This window comes from Globicephala melas, chromosome 14 (genome assembly GCF_963455315.2).
Source record: "Globicephala melas chromosome 14, mGloMel1.2, whole genome shotgun sequence".
NCBI lineage: Eukaryota > Metazoa > Chordata > Mammalia > Artiodactyla > Delphinidae > Globicephala > Globicephala melas.
The window spans coordinates 54,399,859-54,420,499 of NC_083327.1; the positions used below are offsets into that span (position 1 = coordinate 54,399,859).

The 20,641-nt window shown below is 40.4% G+C and overlaps 2 protein-coding genes across 2 annotated transcripts in view; both read right to left on the reverse strand.

The window, feature by feature from the left end:
• The window catches only part of KIAA0408 (KIAA0408 ortholog), a 33,703-nt gene extending 24,288 nt beyond the window's left edge, over window positions 1-9,415 (reverse strand). The window contains exon 1 of the mRNA XM_030853504.2: window positions 9,278-9,415. The gene's annotated coding sequence lies outside the window, so the exon portion shown is untranslated. The remainder of the gene's footprint in view (window positions 1-9,277) is intronic.
• Window positions 9,416-9,445: 30 nt separating this feature from the next.
• MTCL3 (MTCL family member 3) overlaps window positions 9,446-20,641 on the reverse strand; it is a 42,241-nt gene continuing 31,045 nt past the window's right edge. The window contains exons 5-7 of the mRNA XM_060283872.2: window positions 17,686-17,757; window positions 11,024-12,199; window positions 9,446-9,583 (exon numbers count right to left, since the gene is read on the reverse strand). Of these exons, the coding sequence (XP_060139855.1) occupies window positions 9,473-9,583; window positions 11,024-12,199; window positions 17,686-17,757 (1,359 nt within the window). The 3' untranslated portion in view covers window positions 9,446-9,472. The remainder of the gene's footprint in view (window positions 9,584-11,023; window positions 12,200-17,685; window positions 17,758-20,641) is intronic.

Sequence of the window (20,641 nt, forward strand, 5' to 3'; positions counted from 1 at the left end):
ATGCTATTAAGCCACAAACTAAAACATTTTGGAAAGGGGGAAAGAGCAATGAGTGCATAAATGTCACTAGCAGGTGTTTCCAGACTTACAGAATTTTAGAGCCAGAAAGAACGCCTGAAATCATCTAGCCACGCTTCTAATTTTACAGCTGAGGAAAGAGGCCCTGATGTTAAGCCATTTGCTCAAGGTCACAAAGGCACTAACTAGCAATGCCAGGAATAGAATCCAGGTCTTCTAATTCTTGGAGGAGTGCCTTAAAGTTTAAAATTCCAAGGAGCTCAAGGAAGGGAATAGAACCCAGGGATAAGAGTTTGGGGTGTGAGACATTTATTTCTGGCTTTATTAAATCTTAAATTCAGTTCTCTTCTAAGTCCCAAATGAGGGAGCTAATACTTCATCTTCCAAGTATAACATAGGAGTCATATAACAGAGTATTTATCTTCATGGCCATTTATTTAAAGAGGTTTGTATCCTTCAAAAATGTAAATCCTCGGTCGGAATACGAAGACAAAAGAATTTTAAATTAGTGATGGAAGAAAATCTAGGGATAAATGCACCAACTTTGCCTTTAGTATCCCACTGCACATTTAATTTACAGTTTTCTGTCTGAAGGATGATCTTGAAGCACCACGAAGCAGTTATTTATTTAATCTCTTTACACTGGGTGGCTTCTGATTTCTTGCTTGTATAGTTTTTCAGCCCCTTCTTCTTTTACTCTTTAAACATATTTACCAGTTAAAGGGGTATTGTATTTCTATTTTCATTGTGAACGATATGGAAAAAATTGGAAAAGAGATTACTTTGAAATATGGAACTCATTCTTATAGCATATTATAACTTAGAAGCTAGGGGACTTCGCTGGTGGCGCAGTGGTTAAGAATCGCCTGCCACTGTAGGGGACACGGGTTTGATCCCTGGTCCGGGAAGATCCCACATGCCGCGGAGCAGCTAAGTCCGTGTGCCACAACTACTACGCCCGTGCGTTCTAGGGCTCGTGCTCCGCAACGAGAAGCCACTGCAGAGGAGCCCGCGCACCGCAACAAAGGGTAGCCCCTGCTCGCTGCAACTAGAGAAAGCCCGTGCAGCAACGAAGACCCAACACAGCCAAAAAAAAGAAGCTATTGCATGTGGCATTTACAATTTTCAAAGCGCTTTACGATACATCTCAGTTGTTTAGCAGAACTCTCTTGAACATTAAACGATCTTCCATTCTTAGGTAGAGGTCTTGGGCATTCCAATTAACATTCCACTTAACAAATATTTGTGAGCACCAGCTCTGGGCCAGCTGTAGCGTTAGATCCTGAGGACCGTTAGAAGAATAAGACAAATCTTTGATCTCAACAAGCTCCATCAACTCTGAAGATCCCTGAAATGTGACCTGCAGCATGACTGTCCACTTCCTGAGTATTCCTTGAAACAAATTTATAAGCAAATGTGGGGTGCTTCTCCTGGTCATCTCCATAGCGTTCCACCAACGGGACCACAGTTCCGTGTTGTGTTACTCTCAGGCCTTGCTGCACCCTGCAATCGCTCAAAGAATTATTTAAAAGTTCCTAAAGCTGGAACTTTCCTCCACTTTCTGAACTAGACCATCCAGGGGTGAGGCCCAGTTTTCTTAATTTTTATAAAGTTCTACAGCTGAGTCTGTGAAACTTGGTCCTGTGTTATTTGAGTCCTAGAATGACAGAGTTCGGACTCTGTGTTAGTAAAAGAAATAGGTTGACACTTATCAGAATCTGTTTTAGATTATAAAATGATGAGAGTCACACACAAAGTATTTATTATCCATGGAAGTTACATGCTTAGGTTGTTGTGTTTCAGCTAATGTGCTCTTTTCCCAGTGCTGAATGTTTTTCCTTAGAATCACGGGATGCTGGCTGTCTCTCCTATTCTGAGGGATGGTGACATGTCAACAGATTTTTTAGCCAAGCAAATCTGTCATGGGGATTATGTACAGGCATTTCCAGATGACAGAAATATTCAAAAGAAACAGTTTCAAACTATCTGTTTTATTTTATTTTTTAAAGTACTTGTCTATATTTTGAAGAAACAAAACAATAAAACATTTTTTAAACGTGAGCTATTTAAGACTAGAGACAGATCTTCCTTACAGTTTTCAAATTTGTTTTTAGCATCTCACTATATTATTTCCAGATTCTTTACTTGGGAGATATTGATAATGATGACAACAAAAGCTAAGTGATACAGGAACTGTTCTAGGGCTACCTCTCATTTCATTCCAGAAAAGGGCCTTGGGAATGCCTTTCCACCACAAGAGGGCCACCCTGAGTCACTTCTGTTAGGAAGTTCTAGCAGGAAAGCAGGGCTGAGAGAGGCCATTTAGGGAGTATAATTTGAAGGACAAAGGAACTGATCTGTATTCTCCCCGTCCTGCCCCATCCCAGGGTGTTGCTACCCCACCTATATCTTCTACATTATATTATATTTTTAGTAATTGTCTAATCAAATGCCATTGACAAAGGAAGCGATTACTGGCTAGTCACAACTTTGCTCAGAAAAGGAGAGCTGCTACTCCCAATTAAAAGAACAAGAGAAATCCCCTGAAACAACAAACAGTGAAACATCTCTCCAGACTACTAGACCCCTAGTTCAAAGAGGAGGTAATAAAAATGCTAAAGGAGTAAGAAAGATGATTGATAGAAGTGCAGAGCAGTGTAACAAGGAACTAGAAACTCTAAAGAGGAACCAATTGAAGTTTAGATAACTCAGTTGCTGTGATTACAAACCCATCTAAAAGAAAAAAAGGAACAGCTAACACACAAAAGGGCTGGAAGGAACAGTCAATATAGGTAAGCTTTGATCGGCGGAGCCCGGTGGGCCGTGGAGCAGGGAGAGAGACGGAAGATCAAAAAGAGGAACTGTTATGAGTGGTGCTAGATTTTGAGGTGCTAATGTGAGAGGTCTTGGTGCCCAGGTGCAAAGGAATATGGCATCATGATGTGAGAAGGCTACGGTAAAGGATCTGGAGATGAGGGTCCAGGAAGGGAGGCCCACAGTCACACTTCAGTGTAGCCTTGGGTCCACTCCAATCAGAGGACTTCTGCAGAGACAGCTGGACCCACTCTCTACACCAAGATCTCTTTTTTAAGTCCACAGAGACTCTAACAATGCCCTGACGCCTATGCTTGGCCCTTACACTATATTCTTTTGTTGTCGTTGCCACTGAAATACTTTGCACAGTAAGATTCTTTCGTTCTTTCTTTTCCAATTATTTTGCATCTACCCTACTGTTTTTAATCCATCTACTTTCCACAAATATGAGTACTTCAAACAAATAGCTACTTGGGAATAAATCACATTCCCTCGAAAGTGACAAGTGTGACCAGAGGCATGAGTTTCTCTTCCTGGAGAGCTTTCTCACTCCAAGATTTGAAGGTCCATTGCTGGGGGATCCTCATTTTCCTTCAACTACCTCCTCTGGCTGCTTTCCTGGGGCTTTTTCCACTACATGGAGTCTAAGCAGGTAGAATAATGCTAAGACCTTCCATACAGTGGTTCTGGTGCTTCTGCAGATACACATTTCCTTTCAGGTAAAGGAGCTCAGATTCCAAAATCCAGAATAAATTAATTTTGCTGACTCATTATGTTAACCACCATCCCCTCCCCCCTTCAAAGTTCTAAACAACTGATCTAGGCTGACACATAGGATGTCTATTTAAATAGTCTAAGTCTGTTTTATCTGTCCAGGAGTTAATAATACAGAGGGAATGACAAAGGGAATGGATTGTACAAAAATCGCACATGTTCATGAAAAAGAAGGGAATTACAAACTAGATGCTAAACTGAGTTTTCTGACATTAACAAATAAAAGACACTATTTTTTTTTAAAAAGCTCTTAAATTCTCTTTCCTTACTAAGCCATTTGAGGCAAGTGGACAAACTGATGAGCTTCTCTCTGCCCCTCAGTCTCTTTAAATTTTCAAACACGTAGGTTAAGGCAGGAACTTTCAACATGGACTCAAAGAGCTGACTTGCTGACTTCACAGGTACATTATGAAGAATCTCAGAAAGGAACAAATGTTTGTCAGCCTTCAATGATCACTCATGCCTCTTGCTTGTTAACACAGATTTTATAAGCAGCTCAACCCAAAACACTCAGAAGAGACTACAGAAAAAAAACATGTAAAGACACTTTTTCAGAATCAATGATTTCCAGAGTTCCATCTTTGGAGTCAGCAGTATAACAAAGCTCCTGAAATAGTCATATAATTCCTCAATACTTCAGGGTCCCTTCCCATTTTGTGAAATGAGTAACTCTTCTAAACGTTTCTGAAAGGCTCTAGTTTTTCAATTAGTGCAATCCTCCAACATACTGTTTATTTAATATCTATCTTGGTACAAGATAAAACTTTTAAATTATTTACCTAATATGCCTAAAAATGTTCTGATAATTTAAAAGAAAAAGAATCAAAACAAAAGCAAAATATTATGAACTGAACTTGAAATACCCTAAACAGAAATTTTGGTTTAGACAACATTCAAAGAAATATTCTCGTCCACAAGTCAAAACAGTTACATGAATATTTTTTGAAAGGCTGAAAAACTGCTGAACACCACTGATTATATACTCTTATAGTAAATTTTATGAATTTATAAAATCTTACAATTTTATCTTCAGATGTTGGATTTTCATGGTATTTGATTTAGCTATAGGAAAACTCAGATAACTATGAACTAAAAAAACCTTTTATAATTGTAACAATGAAATTGAATAATCAAGAAATGTCACATTTAAGCTTAGTAAACATAAACATCTGAGTCATAAGATAAGATGAGGTTCTTTGAGACATCACAGCCTGGTCTGACAGTGGAAAGTGAAAGGTGGAGATTTTTCCTTATTTTTAACAGGCAAGTGTTGCCTTTGCTGCTCCTGTTCTCTGATCAAGCGAGATGATAACAGCACTCTACTTGAAAATTGTTCCTAAAAGTGCTGTCAACTTTTCCCACTTTCTGATATTACCCTCTACCACTTTCTCTTCAACCCTTATATTCAATTAGAGCACCTCACCCAAAGCATGACTCTACCAGAGGAAAGTGGGCTGTGGTTCTATAAGAATATAGCTACCAACACTGCATGAATATTTAGAGTTAAGGCTTAGCTACCAAATTGACATTCCAAACTTCAATGGCAACTGATGAAATAACCGCATCCCACTCTACCACACAGATTGAAATGAAGGCTGGAGAATGCAAGCCAATACACATTCCAGGCTGAGCACTGGATTTTCCCTTGTTTTATGAGTTTGAGCCTGTTCTGCTTAAAAGTAGCCAATTGAATTTTTTTTTCTTAAATCTAGGCCAAATTACCAAAGACACTCCTTCCTACACCCAAGAATGTGCACACAAAGGAATTTTTTGTTTGTTTGAACTTATTTTCAGTGTGATGTTTAAATAGCACAGATTCACAGATTCAAAGGTGCAAATATGAGAAGATTCCTTGTCTCAATAATTGGAGGATTTTGTTTTCTTCATGAACAAAGAAGCCTGGGTGTTCCTCTTTTAGAGCTAGCTGTATACAACAAAGATAATGCAAGGAACAGGATCAAAGGGGAGGGGAAGGAGATATTGGGGACTCTCTTTCTGAGGTCTTGGGTGCCATCTTTGTTAACTTTTCTTCCCGTGACTATGCCCTGTGGTGTAAGGGAGAGATGCACCCTAGATCCTTGGTGCTCACACAACAGCCTGAAGTGCCAGGGAGAAGAAAGCAAGGGACAAGGTCACCTTGTGCCCACTGGCAGTCTGCTGAGACCACCTTCCAACTACCAGCCCCCAGCAGGCCCCTAAGATAGATGCAGGTCTGAATTCTCTGACACTAGGTGCATTTCCTATTGTACACCACAGTGTGTAGAGGTGTGTGCACACACACAGGCACAAACTGAGAAGCCGGCTTTGCAGTGGGTAGAGCACAGTTGGAAAGAGCCTCCAAGTCTGTCCTGTTTCCCCTCATCATTATCTTACTGGGGTTGCATATATGAAGAGCCTGGGTGGAATTCAAAATTGTCATGAAATTCTTCTTTAAAGTCAATGCCTTAGGAAGCCATAGGTAAGATTAATACCCTTGTTGCCAGGATGACTTTAATTCCTCACAAGAGATCTGAGGGCAAGGCTGGTGTTTTGGTTAGCCCAGCCATCCCTCGGTTAGCATCTCCTTTCTTGTCCAGGTCACAAGATATTGTTGAGGTATATGTACCAGCCCTGCATTGATTTATGGTATTATTCCATCCAAGAATGCCTAGGGATTTTATTGTGCTCTCTTAGGGAAATCTAACATGCTCTCAGGTATGCAATGAACAATAAATTGCAACCACAAACCTTTTCTTGCACTTCAATAATAGTACCTGTCAGAGTTAGCTGTTTACATGTCTGTCCTGGTCAATCAATCAATTGAAAGCTGTGAAAAAGTAGAAACTGAACCTCAATTTCCTCTATACCTAACATAGGGACACTTCAAAATGTTTGTTAAGTAGGGGCTTTCCTGGTGGCGCAGTGGTTGAGAGTCCGCCTGCCGATGCAGGGGACGCGGGTTCGTGCCCCGGTCCAGGAAGATCACACATGCTGCGGAGCGGCTGGGCCCGTGAGCCATGGCCGCTGAGCCTGCGCGTCCGGAGCCTGTGCTCTGCAAGGGGAGAGGCCATAACAGTGAGGGGCCCGCATACCGCAAAAAAAAAAAAATGTTTGTTAAGTAGACAAAGGATCCATGCTCTATCTTTTTGCTCCGTTCTCACATCTCTTTGTGTATGCTTTCTCGTCTGGGTTTGGAGGGCAGAATCAGTTGGCATCCATCATTCTTGCTGGGACACCATATCCTCTCTGTGGATCACATGGGGAAGCTTTGTAGCAGAGATGACTGTATAATGACAAAGTGGTGGTTTGTTAGGGTGCGTGTGAGATCATCTTGAGGCTTTAATTCAGCATTCACATGTGTCTGTATCTCCAAGTGTGTGTGTGACCCTGCACATACACAATATTGACCTCGGTTCTCCTTTCTGTCATGTATTATTCCTATTCGTCTTCTCTGATATTGTTTGCTTTAAACACCTGTATGAATTCAAGGGGAGTTTTCTAACACTATCACCAGTGTGGAAAGAGAACTGCTTTGTCATTAGAGGACTTGTGACAAAGGCCATATGACGAAGGTGGAAATGCCTTAGAGAGGATGTGGATATCCAATGAATGCCTGGAACTTTAAGGTCTACTAAAACCTAGACAACTGATGATTCTATACAGCTATTATCACATGGTTTACTATATAACCTTGGTATAAGCTGTATCTACATATTTTTGATAATTCAAACATCTTAAGAATTAGTTCTTGGGAGTTTAAAAAAATATATATATAAATGCTTGGGCTCATACATTCAGTTTCAATTAGTGTGAAGTAGGGTCTCAATTCTAAAAGCATGCCAGGAATTCTGATGCATGGCTAAGGTTGAAAACCACTGATGTAGATATTTAGTTCTTGATTCTCCTTGTGGTAAAGAAAGTTTCAATTCTAAAGCCAGTTTCTTAAAGCCACACAGGGTACTGAACATCCACGATCCTTCTGAAGTGAACAAGCGCACCGCATGCCATGCTTCCCCACAGGGATAATGTTAGGAATCTGGGCAGGACAATTATTTGAAATTCTGAGCCCTTTCCTCTAAATGCCAATGAGCTTCCAGTCATTGTGACTGGAACTGGCAACACCTCCATAAGCTACCAAATGCTCCATAGGTAGCTGAGAGTCATCGCTTAGCTGGCTGTATCTGGCTCCCAAGGCAATCAATATTTCAGATAAATTTCAGCCTCAAACATTTACCTTCAGTTCCACTTCCATTGCCAAAATGGTTCCTCTGAGATGGTGGTCTAGGGGTTGACCAAGGATCTAACAGACAACTTTTGATTTTTAAAGTGGTTGCTTTTCCTAAGATGAAAATTTTTAAAATGTAACACTTGAATAATTAAGTATAGCATTTATGTTATTTCATTTGTTCTTGTCATGACGTTCTATCTAGCCATTTGAATCTCTAAGACAAAAAGCCGCAAGTATGTAGTGACAGATTTGAACTGTTGGTCAACCACTCCTCACTCCCGGTCTCTCTTCCCCTCAAAACAAAACAAAATGAAAACCAAAATTAAACTGAAAACCATGGAGATTAAGAGCAGGTATTATAAACTAAATTTTAAACTATTATGTAGTTTTTCTTTTTATTAAATTAATACTCAAAGGGAAACTGACGTGCTGGGGGATGAGGACTCAAAAGACTGTTGCCAGTACCAAATTTTGTATTAGAGCCAAGATTTTCCATATATTATTTTTTATGCTGAGGGCAAGACACTTCACTTTACTACAGATTTTCATATCCACCAACCAACATACAAGTATCTCTACGTCTGTGACGTCAACGAGTGCTAGTATTTCTGAATCTTGGTGACAGTAGTGCAGTCCAGCTTTCCACTCTGTAAATTGCCAATTGACAGGTTGACAGAATAGGACCTTCTGGGTACAGGAAACCTATCCAGGCCACTTTAGGTAGGAGGAGAAAGGGTAATGTTGAGGTTCATCAAAGTAAGTTTGTCTAGAGAGCAACTCTCACTGGAACTATGCTACTGGCTTTGGACTGTGATTTAATGAAATTCTACAGAATGACTATTCTTTTCCCTACTCAAAATATTTAATATACTGTATTTCTAGCATATTTCCTGCCCCAGAAGCAATTCTGTGTGGTAACGTATTATAGAGGACAGGACTCCAGGCAAAAACTTGACTGGCAATCTATGGCTCCAGGTATAACAGGTAAACGCAGAAGTGGTTGGTTTGGTTGGAATGGTTGAAGCTGGTCAAATGTAGCAGGATGAAGATAATTACTTTCTCAATGGACTAAGGCCTAATCCACTCTCATGCTTCCAAACACATCTTTTTAGACAGAACACCATCAGTATCACAATAAATAGTTTAGTTCCCATGATGGTCACATTTCATTTGTTCACCATAATTTTCATTGGTATTTATTGGTTATCAAAATTATGCTGTTAGTCTGTTGCAACCTAGCAAAAGTACTTTATAAGTCTATATATTTTCTAAGATGTGACCAACTTGTGAATGTCCAGCTTTTGAATTATCATAGTAGTCAAATACTGAGAAATAATTGAGAGACCTAGGCAATTTTTACAGTCATTCTTACAGTGATTTAAGAAGAGTGCAAATCAAGATGTAAAAGAAAGAAGTAAAAATTAAAATGATTTATAAAAAGAGAAGTCATACTTACTCCCTTACCTGAAACATTTAATGCTCAGGCTTCTTATTGAATTTAGTAGTGGTAAGATGTGTCTTTTTAAAGAAACAAGCAGTCTTCAGTGTTTTTACAGCATTGGTTACTACAGAAATTATACTTCTTTTACTTCTTGTCTTGAAGGGTGAACAAAACAAACAAACTGAAAATACTACAATGAATGGTAAATGATGAGAGATTTACAGTACAAAAAACAGTGTAAAAAGGAAGACAAGTTTAAATATTGTTGTGTAAGAAAGTGATGAAAATAATACAAGAATGAGAATAAGTAAAATGATAGGCTGGAACATCTGGGAAGGTAAATGCAAAGACAAAAAGAAGAATTCATTAATAATAATTTTTAAAACTTAAGTTTATATCAACTAATCTAAGCATTCATTCAACTTACAATAGAGAACCCTCCCTTATATACATTTCCAAAGTCTGAAAACCTACTATTATGTACAGTACTTTCTCTCACTCTGATTTCTATCTCTTCACCCTGAGAGTATAATTGAAAAGTCACATACTCAAAGTATTCAAAAATCTGAAACTAGAAAACTAAAAACCAGCTATGTGATATAATACATAGAGGAAAAAAATCTTTAATATTTTGAAATTCAACAAGTTTTATTATAAAAGTTTGTTTTTTTTTTTTAAATAGCAAAGCAAAGCAGCATGCGAGATAAATAAGCGATAGGGTTGCAATTTTTCTAGTTGTGACTAACAGGCAGTTAATCTAATATCATGCTTCTGTGTATAAACTGATTTTTAAGTTTAACCCTCTTGCGTGTTTTAAAAGCCATGCATGCTGTTGTTCTTCCGTGGGTTCTCCAACGGATACAAGATACCAGCCTTGCTAGAGGAGTGGCACTGCCTGTTTGTTTTACAAACTCCCTTCCGTGCTTAACCCTGACAAAATGCATCAGTCTTTGGCTACCATACCTGGCTAGAGCAGATCAGTCCAACTCATCGGGTGTGCCTCTACAATTAGGATGAAGGAAAAATGCTGGTTTTCCCTGTTCGGGAATAGTTATTACTATTTCTCTGAATTAGTGTTGCCTTAAAGCTAAGGTATAACACTCCTTCCCCAGTCCTGAGATTCTCCGTTATAGAGCCGACAGTGATTTTCTCTAGAAATAAAGATCATGTTACTTCGACGTGTGGTAGGTACATCAGCGGCTCCTATTTGCTCCTCTTGGTAGGGATCCAGACACAATATCATCTCTCTTTACCTCTGGTTTCTACATTCTTTCCAGGAGTTATGCATCAATCCTGATCATTTAGTGATTTGAAAATATTTTAAGCTTAATTTGAATCTCGGCTTGAAAACCACAGATGAGCAACTGAAGATTTCTATTCGGAATCTTCTTGCAGCTCAATCTATTAGAATCAGTAGAGTAATATTGAAAATGTCGACCTTCAATAATCATATATTTTAGAAATCCTTTCATCTTTACACAAAAACTGGGGGTGGGGGGTGGAGAGAGGGGGAGGCGGGTAAATTTCCCTTTTAAGCAAAACAGAGGGAGAATAGTTGCTAAGTGATTGGATTACGAAAACCTCAGGCCTGAAGAAGGACAGTGTAAAAGAACAAGTGCGCCATGGGGCTTCCAAGCCCAGAGAGGCTCTGAGCTGGGACTTCCCTAAAGCGGGGCTTGGAGGTCGGTGCGCGGAGTCGCCCCTCCAGGGACCGCGGCTCCGCGGACCGGCCTCGCCATCGCCGTGGCTCGCAATAGGCAGAACTGTACCTGACTCACGGATAGGGGCTCCTCGGCGCCGGCGTCGTCCGTGGACTTGGGCACCTCGAGGCGGTCGATGAAGGTCTGCAGCTCCTTGCGGAAGGCCTTCATCTGCGCGTTGATGCGGTAGAGCAGCTCGTGCTCGCGGATGCGGCTGCCATCGTCCTCCTCGTCCATCAGTCCGAACAGGTCCCCATTGGCCACGTAGATGCGCGCCTCGGTGATGATGGTGCTGGTGTCAGCGATAAGCCGGTCGATGGTCTTGCCCAGGCGCTCGGCCTCCGAGCGGATGTCCTTCATCTGCTGCCGGTCTGAGAAGCTCTTGGGCCAGGGCCCGGGCGCGGGGTAGAAGGAGCGGGTGGGCGTGAGGCAGCGGATGTTGCGCACCTCCTCCGAGTCGCTCTCGCCGCCGATGGGCCCTTCGCGCTTGCGGTGTGGCGGCCGCGAGTCGTCGTCGCTCTCCTTCTTGCCCGCATCGCTCTCAGCGTCGCTGTCGCGGGGGCTGCCGCGGATACCCAGGTGCGAGGCCAGGTCGTAGCGCTGCATGTTGGACATGAGCACGCGGTTCTCGTACTGCAGCTGCATGACCTTGCCGCTGAGCTCGTTGATCTGCAGGCGAGCCGCCTTCAGCTCCTCCTGCAGGGCCTCGGTCTTGGCGCTGTCGTGGTGCCGCGCGCTCTCGTGGCCGCCCGACTTGTACTTGTACTTGTTGAGCTCCGCCGTGATGCGCTTGTTCTGCTCCTCCAGGTCGGCCACGTTCCTCCGCAGCAGCTCCGTCTCGTCTTCCACCAGCTGCAGGTGCTGCCGCAGCTCCGACAGGGATTCGCTCTGCTCCCGCAGGAGGGGGTTGGCCGAGCCGTTAAAGTCGTCGCCCTTCAGGTCATCCAGTTCCGCCTTCAGGCCTCTGTTCTCCACCTCCAGTTCGACGATTTTTCTGCCGAGGATGTTGGCTTCTTCCTCCACCAGCCTCAGCCGCAGCTTGAGCTCAGCCTCTCTGGTGCTGGGAGGCCCCCCGGCTTCTCCTTTAGGCAAAGGACTGTCCAGATCCCCATAAAAGGATCTGTACTTCTGGAGCTCGTGTTCGAATCTGTCCTTTTCTTTATCAATCTTGGCCATTTTCTTTCTCATCAAAGCAGCTTCTTCCTTCACGAACTGCAGCTGGCATTTCAGATCTTCATTGTCCTCCTCATTTGGGGAAAAAAAAAAGGGAAGCGGACAGGAGATCATTTTTATGTAAATAAAACAACCAAAAAGGGACACCTGCAAAAATAACTCCTTTTTCTTGTAAATAAGATTTAATGAGACAGAGAGACAGAGAAGTAGATGCTGTACATTTTTTCCAAATCATTTAAATTCTTTGGCAGAGAAAAGACTAGGACAATATTACATCCTGGAAACCAAAAGAGAAGGGAATATAAAAAGAAAAAGTGTGGTCATCACTATTCAGAGAATTATACGTTCTCACTGCATACAACTGTTTGGCTGTCATTTTCAACAATGTTCATTTTGTTTGTTTTGTTTTTCTCATGGTTTGAGTTCCCCTGACTGTAGTAAATATGAAACCTCTTCCCTGGAAGGAGCATGTGGCTTAATATGTACTCACTGCCATTTATTGAGCTCTGACTCTCAGCCAGATACTGTAAAGTTCTTCACACGTATGACCTAATTTAACGTGCAGAGTAAGCTTATGAGTAGGTATTAAAATTCCTGGTTTAAAGCTGTTCGATAGCTTGTTCAAGGTTACATAGCTCATAAGTGGCAAAGGACAAAGATGAAACTGGAATTCGGTTCTGACACTAAAGCTTAGTTTGGTACATGATCACTCGGCCATACAGCAAGTAATTTGTCCCCCATCTTTATTCAAGGGAGAATTGTTTTTAAAGGGCTTTAAAGTAGGGAAAGTTTAACACTGGAACGGTCCATCCAAGAAGAAATTGGTAAGTGTTCCATCTAGATCACTTTTAAAATTGGATTTATTTCCATCAGTCTGAAATGGATAGAACTGGTTCTGCCTGGTAAAAGGATGATGGCGTAGACCCTGTAGAAGTTCTTCTCACACATTCTTAGGACAACCTTCAAACCCTAATCATTAACTAAATGGAAAACTACAAACAGAAAAATGGAAATCAACTCTTTCTCAGAGAGCTAATATAAAAACACGTTATTATATCCAAGGACATATTTCCCAAAACTCTCTTTTAAGTATGCACTTTGGGCATACCATGTAACTTCTGTGGACTTTGGTTTCCTCATTTTAAAAAATGGGAAGGAATAAAAATGCCTTTCTTTTCCAGCACTGAGTCAGCTGTGTTTGAGATGAATTCTGGTAAAAAAGTAGCAACCACTGATGGTGAAGGTGAGGAGAATAATGAGCTCCTGCCAGAGATGCTCAATAAATGTGGCCCAGAGCTTTTGCGAGAGAAGAGGTGGAGAGCAGGGCACTGGGCTCCTATGCTCCCATCCACTAATAAGAATTAGATGGGGACTCCTATGCTCCCATCCACTAATAAGAATTAGTATGAGAGTTGCTGAGTGTGCAGAGCCTGAATATCACATTCCTTATATCATTATATCCTCACATGAGCCCCACGAGGGAGATGATATACTATGTCTACTTTGCAGATAAGGCAGCTACATGGTAGAGGGCAAATTAATGTGACAGAGCACATCTGTATTCAGACTGATTCCAAAAATCATATTTTTTCCACTGCACATGTTGCATGAAAAGATGCATGAGAGGAAAAAAGTAGGGCAATGAGGTAAAATAACAAAATCAGATGTGCTGGCTTGTATGCTTCCCTTTAGAAGGAGTTTAGAAGAAAAGAGAGAAGCACAGAGAACTGAGAGAACTCCAGGAGCATAGTGAAAAAGGATAAGAATATATGTCACAGATAGATTCGATGTGAGAATCCGTTTCACAAGCAAAGAAAGAAGCTGCCCTGCAAGAGACTATGTGTTCGGGTCCCTGAACTAATTCTGTGAGGATGAAACCAAGGACGTATTACAATGTCTAACATCACATCAGCAGAAGAGTCAAAGATAACCCCAATGTTTTGAGCTTGGGTGTCTTGATGGATGTGTTGCCAATAATAGAGACAGAGACTGAACAAAGAGGATCAAGTTTTATGGGAAGAATATGGATTTAAGTACATTAAAATGCTGCCTTTGAGGTGTGTCGGTGGAGGGATACCCAGTGGAAACATCTATCAACAGGCATGTGGAATCTCAGGCCCAAGGTTACCAAGATTACAGCGCTGGACCTAGAGGACAGCTCAGGCCCAGAGGGGAGGACATGAGGATGAGATGCATAGAGGTGATGATTGAAGCTATTGCAATGGCTTCAGAGGCAATCAAAGAGGAGAAAAAAAGAAAGGGAGACTGAGAAGAAATGATTAAAAGTTGGAGCACAGAGCAGGAGAGTCAAAGGTCACTAAAGCCAGAATTAGAAATAATGTTTGAATAGAAAGTTGACCAACAATATGCATATCAAATATGCTTTTATCTAGACTCGGCTCTGTTGGGAAGTAAGAGCAGGTGAGACTGGGAAGCTAGCTGGGCTGCATGGTCTATCAAAGTCCTTGATCGCAAGGCAAGGCCTTTATTTGCTAGTAAGAAGAAAAAATGTTATAATACTGCACTTTGAATCTAACCAAAATGGCAATGGATGTGATATAAATCACAGACTGGAACAGAATAACACTTCGCTGGACTATGTGAAGCAAATATAAAAGAGGAGGATATTTGATTTGTGTATGTGTAAGCTCTCCTGCCCAAAGGGATGAAAACATGAAAAGTATTTTAAGAGTTGGACCTATATGGCATGTAACAAAGTCATGATAAAGAAGGAAGGAGAATGATGGGCATGATGATTATTTTATTTATTTTAAGAGAAGTCTTTTCAAGATACCACGTATGGTAGTTTCTGCAATGACCAAGGTTTAAGAATCCTGTATGCCAATGTGCCTTGCATCCTCATCCTATAACCTAACTATTGTAGGTTCCGTTTGGAACTGGGCAGGGAAATCCCATATATAAATGTGAAATCATTAAAATCAGAGATTGTATGGAAAGTGCCTGGTTGAAATGTAACTGATCAGAAACGCTTGCTCCTGTTTTCACAGTGAATGCCAGTCAAGAAACATAACAAAGCTTTGAGATGTGAAGCAAGCTGTCTCTTATTTTTGTGTATGTTAAAGACTCAGTCTTGAGAAGATACAGATGACGGAAGAGGAAGGGGAACATAAAGATGATGAGGGCCCAAAGAAGTGAACTGAGCTTGGCTTTAACCTAGCCACTACTGGAAGCTAAGTTGCACTCTGATAAATTACATATACTAACTCATTTAATCTGTACAACTCTCTATTATGACCCCATTTTAAGGATGAGGAAACAGCTTGTCTAAGGCCATGCAGCTGGTATGTGGCAGAGAGTTCCATGTAGGCAACCTGACCCTAAAGTTACTGTTTTTAACTGCTACGCAATACCATTTCTCAGTATATAAAGTCACTGTGCTGCTGGAGGAACATGTAAGGAATACATAGAAGAAACTGAACAAAATGAAATAAAAAGCTATATAAATAATAGCAGGTTGAACCATATGAAATTGCCATTCGTGCAGGTCAGAACAACAGCATTGGCAATTTCATATGGCTCGTCTAGAAAAGGGGGACATGGGAGTATTCAAAAGTGCATATTGATCCCGCTGCAGAGTGCCAGACACTAGACACTGATGAGTGCAAGCTGGATAAGATGGCCCCTGCCTACAATATGCCCTGGCTAAGCACGGGAGATGAATATGTAAATATGAATTACAACAATATAGGATGCTTGCCCTAACGTAAGTATGTGACTCAATGGTCCTCAACCTTGACTGAGCAATAGAATCAACTATGGACTATTTTATAATTGAGATCTCCCATCTGAGACAGTCCAATCAATCTTCTGGGGTGGGTTTTTGAAAAAAGACAGGTAATAACCTCTGAAAATAAATGAATTGAAAATGATAGCAGGGACTTCAAAGGCCATAATAGCGTCCTTGTAAATTTCCCAGGACATTTATGTGCATGAAATAAAAACTGGTGGATTGCAACATGTCTTGACTGCTTTAAGGCCCCAGGTCCCACTGAGAAGTTGATGAAAGCTGCATATGTCTTTGGCAGAAAAGTGCCCCTGTACACATGGAGTGGGGGTCCACAGAGCCAGGAACAAACAGTTAAGAATTCCTGGATTAGAGAATGTTGTTGAAAAAAATAAATAAGCTTTACCATGGGAAGTATAAGAATAGGACAAACATGAGTTAAAAAAAATAAACTGTTGATTAAAGCTGACTTAAGATTTTTAGAACAGGGAGCATATAGCACCTCTCCCTCAGTGAGGTGGGGAAGAGAACTGATGCATAAAATTATGGCAAAGACACAGTGGGAGAGTTGTGGTGACAGAGCATATATGAACTTATTAAGGGGATGATGGGAAAGGTGCAAAAAGGAGACGACTTTGGTAGGAGACTCTGGGATTCTAGAACTGCTGAGGTCTATAAATGTTCATGTCCAGCACCAGGGGAAAAATTAACCAAGGACAGAGCAGGGAGAGGAGGGAAAGGAAAATGAACAATTAATATGTTATGCTTTTAAAAAAATGAGTGAGATCAACTTTTTCAAATTTTGAATATTTAAGTATTGCTTTAGTTAAAATTATTATCTAATGAGAAAACCCCTTGTAAGAATAAAAAAAAGTACATATGCTACAGTCCTATAGATCCCAACATTTAAAAATCAATATCTAGCCAAGTATTTTTTTTTTTTTTGCGGTACGTGGGCCTCTCACTGTTGTGGCCTCTCCCGTTGCGAAGCACAGGCTCCGGACGCGCAGGCTCAGCGGCCATGGCTCACGGGCCCAGACGCTCCGCAGCATGTGGAATCTTCCCGGACCGGGGCACGAACCCGTGTCCCCTGCATCGGCAGGCGGACTCTCAACCACTGCGCCACCAGGGAAGCCCTAGCCAAATATTTTTAACGAGCCATGATATCATAGCTGTCCCTAAATATTTCCTCTTCTGTTTTAAAATCTCCTTTATTACATCCACCAGCACCTCTGCTCACCCTAAAAGTAGACCTAGTCTTTACTGTGGCTGTGTTTCTAAGTCTCTTAACAAGCCCATGTTGAAGACATGTTTTAAGTTTTATTTTTATTCCTTAATTTCCTTTCTTTTGCTTCCCCAGTCATTGGTAGAGAGAACTACTTCATTCTAGGACTCTCCAAAGCCATCAGGAGTCTCTCTCTCCCCTCTGCCACCCTTCCGACAACATTCCTTTCTTTACTCTCTCCTGATACTATAGGAATAGCTATTTTATTGTCCTTATTAATTATGAGTGAACAAGATCAGCACCATGGGTACAGTTCTTAAGTGTAGCAACACATAAAGTACTAATGACATTCTGCTGTGTGCTTACAATGCAAAAGCAATAACAACAGGGATGTTAGGGCTAGCTTTAAAGAAAAGATACTGAATCTTTATATTGTCTCCTGCATCTACAGCTACATAATTGATATGCATAATTTAACTCTGTTTTACATGAGTGTATCTGGTTACTATGTCTACTTATAGATGTAGCTTATTATTATATACATTTAGAGATGTCTGATGTACTAGCTGAAATTTTATTTCCACATACCTCTGTGGGAGTCTGTTGAGCCTTCTTTTCAGATTTTGGCAAATCTTTGCTTCCTCTTCTCTTTAAAGATAGCTGAAATAAAGCATGAGTAGATTTAGTTTGGTAAACTACAATTTTAATTCAATTTTATATTTTTAAGTATCCTAATTTCCTACGATAAAACCAAGCCAAATGAAAAGTGTTAGTTTAATAGCCATAAGGGAGGGAAAAAAAACCCAAACCAGATAGATTTAGATATATTTTACTTTGGATGGGGATACATATCACAATAGAAGAGTAGCTGGCAATTGTCAAGGTGATTTGAGAAATACAGGAAACCTACTATAAAAACGCAGAAAAGCAATTTGGAGAAAATTTAGATCGATAACTCAATATATTATATTATTCAAATGAAAGAAATCCTTGTTAGCATTCTACATCATTAAAGAAAAGAAAGGAATACGGTATTATTTGCAGTTGGACTTAGGTTGTTATAAGCTTATAAAGACAAACTTTCAGTGGATTTATGTAGAATTCGAAGAATTTCCTCACCACATATGCATGTAGACAAACATGATACACATGTTCATATACACTCTTCCACACACATGTAATACAGTAGGGAATAGTAGGGGTTATAGTAAAATGGAGATGGCATGCTCCATCTAAAGGAGCCAGCTGAGAGGGAATTAGGAATGTAGGCTTTTTCAAAAGAAGCCGGAGATCTGGATTTTTATGTAAAATCTCCCCCATTTTATTGGCTGGCTCTAATTGAAATTCAAACAAATAACACTTTGTAGGTCAAAAAATACACATCTAGTGTCAAATCCTTTCATGGACCAGCAGTATTGATCTCTGGTGCTCAGTTCCATTTCTCACCACCGTTAAAATAAAGTTCCTCTGTATGAACAGTAACTGTATGTATGAGTATCTACCATGTACCAAATACTGAGCTGGATACACAATTAAATAATGCACCTACCATTAGTAAGCTCACAATTTAGCGTGGGAGACAGGGATGCAAACAAAGTACAAGTTGGCAAATGCCGTGCTTTAGGTTCTGTAAAGAAGCGACTTTGTCCTAGTGTAGCATCACCACCATGAGAGTAAGAGCTGCCACACAGCAGACGTTGAAAACAATATTTGCTGAACTAATGAGTGAATATGAAATATGAGATTCTGAGGTCAAAGAGGAGGACGGCGGTACAGGCTGACAGGAAAAGGAGGCACGGTTTCTCTGAAGAGCAGGCTTCATGAATTTGCCAAGAACTGCAAATTAAATTCTTCACATGTTAATTTCTAACCCAGTTCCAGTGTTAAAGGCTGGCATACGTTCGTGCTGCAACTGCTTTCATTCAGCATAAAAAGGAAACTACAGAGCCAAATGAATAGTCTACGTGGTTATTTATTTCTAGTTCACAGACATTCTCCATGTTGCTTGTATAATTTTCTTAGAAACAGAAGCTGTGGGGACTGATTCACCATAACCAAAAGTGATTTAGGAACCAAGCAGCAAAAACAGTCTCAAGAAAACCAAGAATATAGTGAGAGCTGAACTAGGGAATCCTGGAACATTCTGTATAGGGGCTACCTACAAAGAATCACCTAAGTTTATTTTGTTAAATATTTATGGAATGCTCTTACTTTGAATTTACTCCATTATATGTTTATTTAGCACCTACTAATGCACTTCATAAGGTACCATAATAAAAACAGCACAGTCTCTGCTCATTATGAGGTTCCTGATTTACTTGGCAAATGGTCACTTCAGTGGGCAATTTAATACAGTGCGATGAAAGCAATGATAATGCAGAAGCAATATTAACTGGCATTGATTGAGGACTAATTCATGTCAAACACTTTATATACATTACCCCAACTAATTCTTAAAACACCCCTTTAGGCTCCTTTTGCAGATGGTAACACTAAAGCTTAGAGAGGTTAACTAGATTATTTAAATCAGTGGTTCTCAAAGTATGATCCCCAGAACAACATCATCAGTGTCACTTGGTAACTTGTGATACATGCAAATTCTCGGGACCCATCCCAGAACTACTGAATCAGAAACTCTGGAGATGGGGCCTAGTGAGCCACAATTTAACCAGCTCTCCAGGTGATTCTGATGCATGATAAACTGTGAGAAGCATTGGTCTAAAGTCACTGCTTGGTAAGTAGCAAAGTCAGATCTTGACCCAAGGCTTTCTGATCCTTATTATTTACTAGATCACAAAGAAGAAAGGCTTAATCCAGTCTAGGGCTGGAGATGGTATGGGGAACTAGAGATGATTTCCAGAAAGAAGTAACAGCTTATCTTGAATCTGGTAGACGAGGACTAACCCAGCTAAAGATGGAGAGGAGGGCGAAGGGAAGAACAAAGCATTCCATGTAGAAAGACCATTTCTGGAACACAAAGAAATTTGGGATGGCTGTAACAAAGTGTGAGGAGAGGGTGACATGGGATTTACTATCAGATCTTGAAGGACATTGAATAAAGTTTGGATTTTTACCTCATCAAGTCAAATTATTGTTCTAAGGTCAATTAGAAGTATTAAGAGGTTTAATTACTAAATTATTAATTTACTAAATTTAATTATCCAATTAATTAGAATTAAATAATTAAATCATAATGATTAAATTACATTATTAGATTAGTTAAATTTAATTATTAAGTTATTATTAAAGGAGTATCCATAATCAGATTGCCATAGAAGAAATACAAAGACACAAAGGTTGCAGTGCAAATGACCATGAGGTAAAGGGATGACATGCAAGTGAAATGAGGGAAAGTGTGCTCTGGTTCTGAGAACTTTTGGGGGGGGGTTGTTTTTCATTCATTCCACATATATTTGTTGAGTTCTGGCATATATACGGTACAGTATGGTTATACAAATATGAGAAATATTTTACTCTCCTCCCAAAGAGATAACTGTTTATGATGGTAAAAAGAATGCAGATAATTAGTTAAAAGAGTAGACAG